The sequence below is a fragment of the Periplaneta americana genome, chromosome 16, assembly GCF_040183065.1.
Source record: "Periplaneta americana isolate PAMFEO1 chromosome 16, P.americana_PAMFEO1_priV1, whole genome shotgun sequence".
Taxonomy (NCBI): Eukaryota; Metazoa; Arthropoda; class Insecta; order Blattodea; family Blattidae; genus Periplaneta; species Periplaneta americana.
The window spans coordinates 14,372,512-14,385,242 of NC_091132.1; the positions used below are offsets into that span (position 1 = coordinate 14,372,512).

Sequence of the window (12,731 nt, forward strand, 5' to 3'; positions counted from 1 at the left end):
TCATGTACGTAGAACTTAGTATTTTAGGTGGGATTGATTGCACACACATTGAAACCCCAACTTGTGGGAGGGGGGATAACGTGAAATTCATATTTTGTCAAAATTTTCTTCATATTTTCCCTCTCTCTTTATTCATTATATCTGCTCAAATTCTGTTGATACGGCAATTGTTTGGAGTGTAATAATTAAAGAGCTTTAAACAAAATAGATCTAGCCACTGTATCAAATACAAAAATAAATAATACTACAATTACATATAGTAAGACAGTAAAAAATTTTGGGATATATTTAGATTCAAATTTAAATTTTCAAAGTCAAGTACATATGTAAGAAAACTTTTTCCATAATTCATTCCCTCAAACATTTAACCAACGTTTTACCTCTCAGCCTTAAAAAGAACCTGATCCAAACTTTAGTGATGCCCCACTTCGATTATTGCGATTCTCTATTCACGAATCTAAATACTGATCTTGCCCATAGACTACAGCGTGTTCACAATATCTGCGTTCGTTTCGTTTGTAACATTAGAAAATTCGATCATGTAACACCGTCACTAGAATTTTTTTGTCTTCGAGTCCACTTAATAGATTCTTCAACTCTCTCTTATTACTATTTAAAATCATCCACACCTCCACACCCTCTTACCTAGCATCTCGTTTTGTTTACCTTTCACTACCTCGAACCCGGAACATGTACCTTCTCTCTATTCCTCTGCACAGAACATCCTTCTACTCATCATCTTTCAGCATATCTCTTCCACGCCTCTGGAATTCTCTCCCTGACCATGTCAGAGACTGTCGGACAATATCAAAATTCAAATTTAAGTTAAAAAATCACATTCTAGTTCGTGGAATTGCTTGTTGAACACCTGTCAGGTTGCGCAACTTCAGCTTAACCCATGACATATAGTAAATATTGTAAATATGCTGTTGTAGAATTGAAAATTAATATGTAATATATTTATTATTATTATTATTATTATTATTATTATTATTATTATTGTCAGTTATCAATATCATCATTGCTATCTCTGTTTTCTTTCTTTTTTCTTGTATTAGCTCGATGAGAGCTCTATAGTGTTCTTTTGACTCTGTTGACCCTCTATAGGGCTTTAACTTAATTTGTATTATTTTCATCAGTGTTTGTATTTCTTTTTTATATTTATATGTGCTATCTGGTAGGATGGAAGAGAAGGCCTTATGGTCTTAATCCTGTCAGGTTAAATAAATAAATAAATAAATAAATAAATAAATCTTTTTTGTATTTACATGTGCTATCTGGTAGGATGGAAGAGAAGGCCTTATGGCCTTAATCCTGTCAGGTTAAATAAATAAATAAATAAATCTTTTTTGTATTTATATGTGCTATCTGGTAGGATGGAATAGAAGGCCTTATGGTCTTAATCCTGTCAGGTTAAATAAATAAATAAATAAATAAATCTTTTTTGTATTTATATGTGCTATCTGGTAGGATGGAAGAGAAGGCCTTATGGTCTTAATCCTGTCAGGTTAAATAAATAAATAAATAAATCTTTTTTGTATTTATATGTGCTATCTGGTAGGATGGAAGAGAAGGCCTTATGGCCTTAATCCTGTCAGGTTAAATAAATAAATAAATAAATAAATAAATAAATAAATAAATAAATAAATAAATAAATCTTTTTTGTATTTATATGTGCTATCTGGTAGGATGGAAGAGAAGGCCTTATGGCCTTAATCCTGTCAGGTTAAATAAATAAATAAATCTTTTTTGTATTTATATGTGCTATCTGGTAGGATGGAAGAGAAGGCCTTATGGCCTTAATCCTGTCAGGTTAAATAAATAAATAAATAAATAAATCTTTTTTGTATTTATATGTGCTATCTGGTAGGATGGAAGAGAAGGCCTTATGGCCTTAATTCTGTCAGGTTAAATAAATAAATAAATAGATCTTTCACAGGAACGTGTATTTTCTGCAGTCCCGTGGCGTTTGCAAAGAACTCTCTGCAAGATAGCGCTATACTGCAGTTACGATGTATTTAATTATTATTGTGTATGTTTTCAGGTATGAGGAACCGCTCAGTGGGCAGACACAACATGAACGACTACTCCAGTCGCAGCCACACCATCCTCACCGTCCACATCACGAGCGAGCAGCAGGTACGTATTAATGGTCCATTGACAATCGGCTCGTAGTTACCCGATTTTCGGGTAAAATTGTGGTCAGAGGGTATTAAGAAATTTCTGGTATTTTCGGGTAATTTAATATTTTTAGAATTTCTAGGCTTCATTTATCCTTCACTGTATATGTACGTATTAATTTTCAGCTTTATTCTGTACAATAAATAAGGGAATAGATACTTGAAGCAAGTAAGGAGATAGCTTTGGAAGTAAATCCCGAAAAAAAAAACAAAGTATATGACTATGTCTCGTGACCAGAATATTGTACGAAATGGAAACATAAAAATTGGAGATTTATCCCTCGAAGAAGTGGAAAAATTAAAATATCTTGGAGCAACAGTAACGAATATAAACGGGAGTCCACACCTATGGAGTAACGGTCAGCGCGTCTGGCTGCGAAACCAGGTGGCCCAGGTTCGATTCCCGGTCGGGGCAAGTTACCTGGTTGAGGTTTTTTTCCGGGGTTTTCCCTCCACCCAATATGAGCAAATGGTGGGTAACTTTCGGTGCTGGACCCCGTACTCATTTCACCGGCATTATCACCTTCATCTCATTCAGACGCTAAATAACCTAAGATGTTGATAAAGCGTCGTAAAATAACCTACTAAAAAAAGACATTCGGGAGGAAATTAAACGCAGAATAAATACGGGAAATGCGTATTATTATTCGGTTGAGAAGCTTTTGTCATCTAGTCTGCTGTAAAAAAATCTGAAAGCTGGAATTTATAAAACAGTTATATTACCGGTTCTTCTGTATGGTTGTGAAACTTGGACTCTCACTTTGAGAGAGGAACATAGGTTAAGGGTGTTTGAGAATAAGGTTCTTAGGAAAATATTTGGGGCTAAGAGGGATGAAGTTACAGGAGAATGGAGAAAGTTACACAACGCAGAACTGCACGCATTGTATTCTTCAGGAACATAATTAGGAACATTAAATCCAGACGTTTGAGATGAGCAGGGCATGTAGCACGTATGGGCGAATCCAGAAATGCATATAGTATGTTAGTTGGGAGACCGGAGGGAAAAAAGATCTTTGGGGAGGCCGAGATGTAGGTGGGAGGATAGTATTAAAATGGGTTTGAGGGAGGTGGGATATGATGGTAGAGAATGGATTAATGTTGCTCAGGATAGGGACCGATAGCGGGCTTATGTGAGGGCGGCAATGAACCTTCGGGTTCCTTAAAAGCCATTTGTACGTTGTAAGTAATAATAATAATAATAATAATAATAATAATAATACTAACAATAATAATAATAATAATAATAATACAGTATTGTTCGTAAAAGAATGGGGTTTATTCAGGTAGACCTCTAAATGTCTTCGCAAGCAAGAACTGTAGCCCGGCCTGTAACACTCTCCACAAGTGTTCAGCACTAATGTGGCTCACTTATCAGCACAAGTCATCGGCGCTCTTTGTTGCGTGTCCAGCAACTCATTTGAATAATAAAAATTAGGACTGCATCGTTTGAGATAGGCATATGAGCAATTTCCATGCTTCAGTCCTGACCACGTCAACTGTATCTTTCTTGGCGCGACTAGAGAGATTCGATAGCTTAATTTATGCGTCGCTTGTTCCCCTCAGACATGCAGAGGCAAATACCGGTGCATGATATTCCACAACAAATTCTCAACCCACTCTTTCTCGTGTTTTTTGGCTTTGGTAAAGAGCTGCGTATAGCCACAACGCTTGTTCACATAATCTCTACAAACCCAAATTATACCTCGTTAACCCAGGTGGTTGAACTCTAATGTAGCGTGATTGATATGGTGTGCGAATTATACAATGAGGTCACTTTTACAGAAAACAATGCAGTTTTATTTTCTTCGGGTTTGAGTATTGTACACGGACAACTTACGAACTATCTCGACGAACACAAACTCCTTGATGACTATCAATCGGGTTTTAGGCATGGACACAGCCCTACTTAAAGTGACTGAGGACATCCGTGAAGCTATGGATAGGGGTGAAGTAACGGCACTAACTCTTCTCGATTTCAGCAATGCCTTTAGTTCTGTTGATATCGACTTGCTTCTTGCAAAGATGAAGACTTTGCACCTGTCAGACAATACCTTGAGCTGGATGAACTCCTACCTACTTTGACCGCCAACAATGTGTTTCACTTGATAATCAATTCTCCCAATGGCGATGCACAAAGGCGGGAGTGCCGCAGGGCTCCGTATTAGGACCACTACTCATCTCTATCTACATTAATGGCGTATCAAAGAACTTACACCTCTATGCCGACGACCTACAACTTTACATACATTCCAGACCCAATACGATCAATGAATCGATTGACAAGTTAAATTGTGACCTAGCCACTGTCTCCACTTGGGCGGCCAATTTCGGACTCGCACTTAACCCAAGTAAGACTCAAGCTATAATTATTGGACATAAGCGTTTAGTTAACTCCCTTAATAACAGTAATCTTTCAGTTGTTACCCTTAACAACACGCTAATCCCTTATTCATCTGTCGTAAAAAATCTTGGCTTCTTTTTTGATAATAATCTAAGTTGGAATTTTTAAGTTAAAGACACGATAAAAAAAACTGTTCCTCCATTCACTGTTTGAGTCGCTTGAGAAACTTCTTGCCCCAGCAACTAAAGCTTACCCTAGTACAAACCCTAGTAATGCCGCACTTCGATTATTGTGACGTTTTGTTAAGTGACCTAAGTTCTGAATTGTCAGTCAAGTTACAGCGAGCTCAGAATATGTGCGTCAGATACGTGTGCAACATCCGACGATGTGATCACATATCACCGTCCTTCGCAAGTCTTTCGTGGCTCCTACTTAAAGAACGCAGAACTTTACACTCTTTGTCTTTTACTCTTTCGAATTCTGCACACTTCAACACCAAATTACCTTTCGTCTCGTTTCTCCTATCTATACTCTAACCACGACGTAAATACCAGATCACTTATCTGTGACACGCTAAGTATACCTCTTCATAGAACATCTTGTTATTCATCATCTTTTACAGTATCCACCTCGCGTCAATGGAATTCCTTGTCACAAAGTATTAGGGGCTGCAAGACAATAAACACCTTTAAAAACAGCTTAAAAGATAACCTTATTAGCATTTCACTCCAATCATACTGATTTAAACTATCACTGACTACATTGTTACTTCATTCTTTAGACATCATCCTGATTGTGCTGTATTTTCAAAATTGTCTCATAATAATCTCTTTCTATTATCTAATATTATTTGAAATATATTAACATTCTATGTATTTTAGCTTAATTCTGCTACACAGTTTCTATTTCATTGTCTAATTAATAGTTCATAGTGTTTTGTTGTTTAATTCGTATATAACTCTTGTATACATGTACCTCTCACTTAATCAAATTGTTGAATCTTTGTAAGTTCATGCATATGTATATACACTTTTTGCTGGTTGAGTGGAAGAGAAGGCCTTACGGCCTTAACTCTGCCAGTTAAAATAAATTATTATTATTATTATTATTATTATTATTATTATTATTATTATTATTATACAGGGTGTAACTGAATGACTCTTTCAGAATTTGGGGAAATGTAAAGGGTGATTTAGTGAAGATATTTTACTTAGGAATCCATGACCGGAAATGAGAATTGTTGTATCTTCAGCACTGTGAAGTGTTGCTTTCCCTGTTCTTGTGATGGCGAACGTTCCACGCATACAGTAGGCTAGTGTGTGATACCAGCACAACGTTGCTACATCGCACTTCTATCGCCTGGCGTGTGCATATCTCTCAGACATCTTCAGGCAGAATAAATGGAAAGGGATGCCCAGTCCCTTGGCCTGCGCGCTCACCTCACCTCACCACTCCTGACTTTTTCCTAGGAGGTACATGAAAGCTAGGCTATTGTGTACGCAACACCCGGTAGAAACAGTAGGCCTACATGAGCTTACTTAGCGCATCTTTACAGCTTTCGATACCATAAGGTCCACACCTGTGGAGTAACGGCTAGCGCGTCTGGCCGCGAAACCAGGTGGCCCGGGTTCAATTCCCGTTCGGGGCAAGTACCTGGTTGAGGTTTTTTCCGGGGTTTTTCCTCAACCCAATATGAGTAAATGTTGGGTAACTTTACGTGCTGGACCCTGGACTCATTTCACCCGCATTATCACCGTCATCTCATTCAGACGCTAAATAACCTAGATGTTGATAAAGCGTCGTAAAATAACCTAGTAAAATAATAAAAAAAGATACCATAAGAGAGGAGTGTGCAATCTTCCTTAGAGTAAGACAAAAAAAAACATGGTTCGTCGTTGCACGCTATGTAATGAAGTTGGCGGTCGTCACTTTGATCATTTATTGTAAATGTGAAAGTTAATAAAGCTCTTCAAACTACTCACATGTTTTATTTAGCCTACAAAATGCGTAGAAAGTTTGCCATCACAAGAACAGGAAAAGCAACACCTCACAGTCTGAAGATACTCCAATTTTCATCTCCGGTCAAGGGTTTCTTTGGAGAGAAATCTTCACCATATAACCTTTACATCCTCCCAAATTTTGAAAAAGTAATTCAGTTGCACCCTGTATAACAATCCGTGATCATTTGGAGAATGCAGTAGTGAGGGAGAGAATCATCTTTATTAGAGGGCTACAGGTTCTAATATCGAATGTGAAAATAACGAATATCTCGTTAAAACAAAATAAAATGTATCATATAATTGGAATTTCTTGTGGTCAAGTAGTGCTCAAATTGCCATACTGTGGAAATTTTCTCGCTAAAGTGTAGCTATAGTTTCGTAATTGTAATTATAACTCTGGAACAAGAGGAACTTCGTAGATTTAGCTTTCCGCATTAACACCCAACATATTGAGCCAGAGACGCTGCGTGACATTTTCTGTGAAGGTCATTCCGTGCGAGGTAACGCTGCATCATGTTTTATTCACCACTTCCATAACACCACACGCGCTGTTAAAGCCGGGTGGAATGGAGAAATTGCAACTTATTCGAATTCCACAAGATGAAATTATGAAAATATTATGTGTATGATACGAAAGTGAATCTCTTTCCTTAAATATAAGTTCTCACTAGAGCCTTTATTGAAGGTACAATAAATGTCCCACGTAATAGTGTGATTCATACTAAATCCAGATCAGTCAAGACTTCTGTAATAGCCACTCTGTTGTAGGATTTTTAATGAGGTTCCTTTTAACATTATCGATAATACTAGAATGTTCAAGTCTTAATTAAAAAGTATGCTGTTTAGCAAAATCTTTTATGCAGTACAGGAACATTTTTTAATATGAAATGAATTAATTTGCATGTTAATAATAAAATTTCCACTAAGGCTGTTGTATTCATGCATTATGTAGCTTAATGACTTCTTAATATTTTACTTAGTTATTGAACGACGCTGTATCAACTGCTAGATTATTATGTTACAAAGAACAATATAATGTAAGCCCTGTCTATATATATATGTTCTGTAGTGGTGATGAAATTAATTAATTAATTAATAATACTTACTTACTTACAAATGGCTTTTAAGGAACCCGAAGGTTCATTGTCGCCCTCAAATAAGCCCGCCATCGGTCCCTATCGTGTGCAAGATTAATCCAGTCTCTATCATCATATCCCTCCTCCCTCAAATCCATTTTAATATTATCCTCCCATCTACGTCTCGGCCTCCCCAAAGGTCTTTTTCCCTCCGGTCTCCCAACTAACACACTATATGCATTCCTGGATTCGCCCATACGTGCTACATGCCCTGCCCATCTCAAACGTCTGGATTTTATGTTCCTAATTATGTCAGGTGAAGAATACAATGCATGCAGTTCTGCGTTGTGTAACTTTCTCCATTCTCCTGTAACTTCATCCCGCTTAGCCCCAAATATTTTCCTAAGCACCTTGTTCTCAAACACCCTTAACCTATGTTCCTCTCTCAGAGTGAGAGTCCAAGTTTCACAATCATACAGAAGAACCGGTAATATAACTGTTTTATAAATTCTAACTTTCAGATTTTTGGACAGCAGACTGGATGATAAGAGCTTCTCAACCGAATAATAACACGCATTTCCCATATTTATTCTGTGTTTAATTTCCTCCCGAGTGTCATTTATATTTGTTACTGTTGCTCCAAGATATTTGAATTTTTCCACCTCTTCAAAGGATAAATCTCCAATTTTTATATTTCCATTTCGTACAATATTCTGGTCACGAGACATAATCATATACTTTGTCTTTTCGGGATTTACTTCCAAACCGATCGCTTTACTTGCTTCAAGTAAAATTTCCGTGTTTTCCCTAATCGTTTGTGTATTTTCTCCTAACATATTCACGTCATCCGCATAGACAATAAGCTGATGTAACCCGTTCAATTCCAAACCCTGCCTGTTATCCTGAACTTTCCTAATGGCATATTCTAAAGCGAAGTTAAAAAGTAAAGGTGATAGTGCATCTCCCTGCTTTAGCCCGCAGTGAATTGGAAAAGCATCAGATAGAAACTGACCTATACGGACTCTGCTGTATGTTTCACTGAAACACATTTTAATTAATCGAACTAGTTTCTTGGGAATACCAAATTCAATAAGAATATCATATAATACTTCCCTCTTAACCGAGTCATATGCCTTTTTGAAATCTATGAATAACTGATGTACTGTACCCTTATACTCCCATTTTTTCTCCATTATTAATAATAAATAAGTTAATTAATTAATTAATTAATTAAGTGTTGATGGAATTGGTGATAGCAAGATAGTATTTGGCGAGATGTGGCCGAGGATTCGCCATTGGATTACCTGACATTCACCTTACAATTGGGAAAAACCTCGGAAAAACTCAACCAGGTAATGAGTCCAAGCGGGAATCGAACCCACATCTTTTTTTTTTCGATCCCGCGTAACTCCTAAATGAGACATCGGAGAACATGGGTTGTTTCACGAAAAATAATGCCCATTGCGAGATCTATCGATCCCCAGAGTTTGTCGCCGAGTCTTAAAACAACCTGTATATGGGAAGTGTTTGTCTTTTCCACTTGTTCCTTCATCTTCTTTCGCCCACAAATAGCACCAACTTTCTTCAAATCCGCAAAATTCAAGACATATTTACAAGCACAACACACCAGATAACAAATGACAAACAATAAACAATCTCCTAGCAATGCAGTATTATAATGACGAACAAAAACGCAACGGACTTGTGCGTCAACTGAATGTATGAAAGTAGTGAATGATTGTATTTAGCTACATGACTTCTCTTCCAGATGGGAGAGGATGGAGTTTTCATTTCGAAACAAGGCAAAATAAATTTCGTGGATCTGGCTGGCAGCGAGATGACTAAGAAGACGCACAGCGAGGGCAAGACACTTGAGGAGGCCAACAACATCAACAAGAGCCTCATGGTGCTGGGTGAGTGTACGATTCATTGTAAATAGTGCCAGATTTTAACTTACATTTAGTAGACCTGTTTTTTGTCGTAGTACATCAATATACGGTATTGATTTTTCCACTCTATGTCTAATCCTATTGTTTCCTTATGCATTCATATATTATTTGTGTAAATAATTCAGGAAAAAAAACTATCTGAATAAACGTTTTACGATCATAGATCGGATAAAACGAGGCAAGTTTCATAAGAAGACAAAGACGTTAATGAAATGTACAGGTATCAACAGAACCCTCCGTGACTACAAAGGGACATAATTTCGTAACGGTGTATAACGAACTTTATAGTAATGTCTTAAGAAACAACGATTCAAAGAATTCCTGTGTTCAAATTACATAGGATGAAAGTAAAATAATCCTCCAGATTGAAAGGACGACAGGGTAAATTTAAATGAATATAAACATGTATTACGTTTTGTGATTAAATGTACTGTTAATTAGAATATTGAGTTAGTAATTTCAGCAGTCTGGGAACATGGCCGCTAACACACTGCACTTTCTTCTCGTAATATAGATGTAAGAGGTCAACGAACTCAGGTCTGTCTGCCTTAGTGAACTACCTCTCATCTCCCTTTCTGGCTATAATGTTTCAAGTTGGTCGCATCGCTCAGTGGCTTCAAATTAGTAGTTTTTGAATTAAATGTACACGAAAACCGTCCACGCTATTGAAATACGTGAGAGGAATAAATTATTCTTTATTAGATTTTCTATCGATATGGACAAAAATGACGATCCTACTCGCAATAATGACCGAATAAGAGGGTGTTAAACATTTGGGGGATTTTTCCGGGTTTCAAACTCACCACTATTTCCTCACAGCATTAAATCTGCTCTAAGCCAGCTATAATGGCTAGGGGATCATCATGTTAGCCACACGATACCTCCATTGTCGTTGGATGATCGTCCACCTCTGCTTCGGCATTTGAACGTGGGACAGCAGCCGGCTGGTCGGTCTGGGCCCTTCAAGGGCTGTGGCGCCACGGATTATTATTAAATCTGCTCCTCTTAGGCCCAATTGTATAACACTCCCTGACTAAAGATCAACTTTGATCGAAGATCGGAAAGTGAACCGAGTTCAGACACGTCTTCTATTGTATAAAACTTTTCTGCGATCAAATTACCTTGGTTCAAATGCAGTTTAAGTTCACGTGAAAAGGATTTGGCAACATCGCATAAACAGGTGAAGTATATGATCCGCGGGCCATGTTGTAAGGTTTGTTCAGTGTTGCCAATTTAGCGACTTTAACCCTTTTTCAACGACAATTTCTTTTAACTGTTATATAGCTTAAATAGGGATTTAGCGACCTTTTTAGCACCCCATAGTGACAAAATTGAATCTTTCTTTGTTGAGAATGAGAAATCTAGCGACTTTCCGTACACTCTGTTGGAGACACTGGTTTGTTTTGTGCATTGTAAATAATGGCGGACAATAAGAAGAAGGTTGACCGTTCTCCAAATTGTTATCATGTTATGGTGTTTGATACTGCTAAACATAATAAAGCTTTATAAAACGACAATTTTCGTTTAGTAATACAGTTAATTGAAAGTTTATGAATGTATCTATCATATCCATTAATAATTAATGGTTGTTATAAACGTAATATAATTATAGGTTATGTTATTTGATACTGCTGAACACGATAAAGCCTTATAAAATATAAGAATGTTTGTGTATTAAGGCAAGAAATTGAAAAAAATATATATAAACTAGTGGCTTGTGCAGCAAATGCTGCTGCAAACTAAGTTCGTTAGACGTTCAAATAAAAATTTTTCAGATATATTTTCAATGAAGAATACTTGTCTTTTTGATAGTTATTTGCTTCCATAATAATGAAACATATTCCCTCTGAATGTTTTTTTTTAAGCCAAATACTTTTTCTTGAACCTATCCAACTTCAGTTTTTGAGTTTCAACGCCAAAACGCAAGTCTCAATGTCAGGACGATAGCAGTAGCTATTTCAGGTCATTGTGGATTGTAGGCAAAAGTTAAAAAAATGTCAGGTTTGCTAAGCTTTCGAACAATAGCATTTTCGTATAGCTGCTGCATGTAGAACTTGAAATGTAGAGCGTAAAATCATTTTATCCTACTAAGAGATCTTGCTGAAATGATCTAGAGACTACAAAAGTTTCTAGGCCTCTTATTTTATCAGTAAGTAATACCTTTTTATCTTTTCTTAGGAACTGTAATTTTTGCGCCCTCTCGAGCCAATACTGAAGGCAATGACACATATCAATATCTACACTACACCGCCATTACTTACTTACTTACTGGCTTTTAAGGAACCCGGAGGTTCATTGCCGCCCTCACGTAAGCCCGCCATTGGTCCCTATCCTCAGCTACGCCGCCATTAAGTATATGAAAAAGACCCAACTCCACTGGTTTAATTAGTATAAAATATTTGATTTTTAATAACAATATTATTAACTTACTTAAGTTTTGTAGTTATATATAGCAGCCACTCAGTAAATTATAGAAATGAAGATCTAAATTAAGATATTCTCTACATTTACTTACATAACCTCAAAACGTTTCACTCTCATGTCATCAATATAGTATCAATATTATGTACAATTAATGCAGGATAGACGCATCATGATATTAACTACAATAATATTTAATTTCTAATAGTAATAATTTCATCAAATCACCTCAAGTTTCGTAGATTTGAATATCCAATACACAGCTGTACTCAGAAAATTGTGCACTGCAGAATCAGTTTTTAATTACAAATTGAATTGAGCTCTAAATATGTCGGCAATCCTGCAGGTCATGGCCTTCGTGTAATATCCTATTGTTTATTGTCGTGTGTGTTTTGTTCGGAAATTCAATCAAGTCGGCCGTGATTCATTAAAATTAATTCTCAAAACTGACAACAGATGGATTTTGGAAAATAGGAAAATTATGTAGAAAAATTGACATTTGACTGAATACTACTACTTTCCCGAAAAACTTTGGATGCCAGGCATGAAAATGAGGGGTCACTCATTAAAATCCGTTCAGCCGTTTTCCATTACCAGTTCAAATTATATATATAGATGTATCTACCATATCTATTAACATTAATAATAATGAGTATTCTTTTTGCACAGTCTGCCACTCGTATATTTCAAACAGAAAAGAAATAACTGAACTTGAATCATCTAACTTAATCGGAGAAATTTCTTCAGTCAAAGTTGACTTTAGT

General features: G+C 36.5%; 1 protein-coding gene across 2 annotated transcripts in view; it reads left to right on the plus strand.

The window, feature by feature from the left end:
- Positions 1–12,731, plus strand: part of LOC138691235 (kinesin-like protein KIF12) — a 303,486-nt gene that overhangs the window by 235,870 nt on the left and 54,885 nt on the right. For both annotated transcript variants that reach the window (XM_069813042.1, XM_069813043.1), the window contains exons 8-9: positions 2,045–2,139; positions 9,366–9,510. In XM_069813042.1, coding sequence (XP_069669143.1) covers positions 2,045–2,139; positions 9,366–9,510 — 240 coding nt within the window. The remainder of the gene's footprint in view (positions 1–2,044; positions 2,140–9,365; positions 9,511–12,731) is intronic.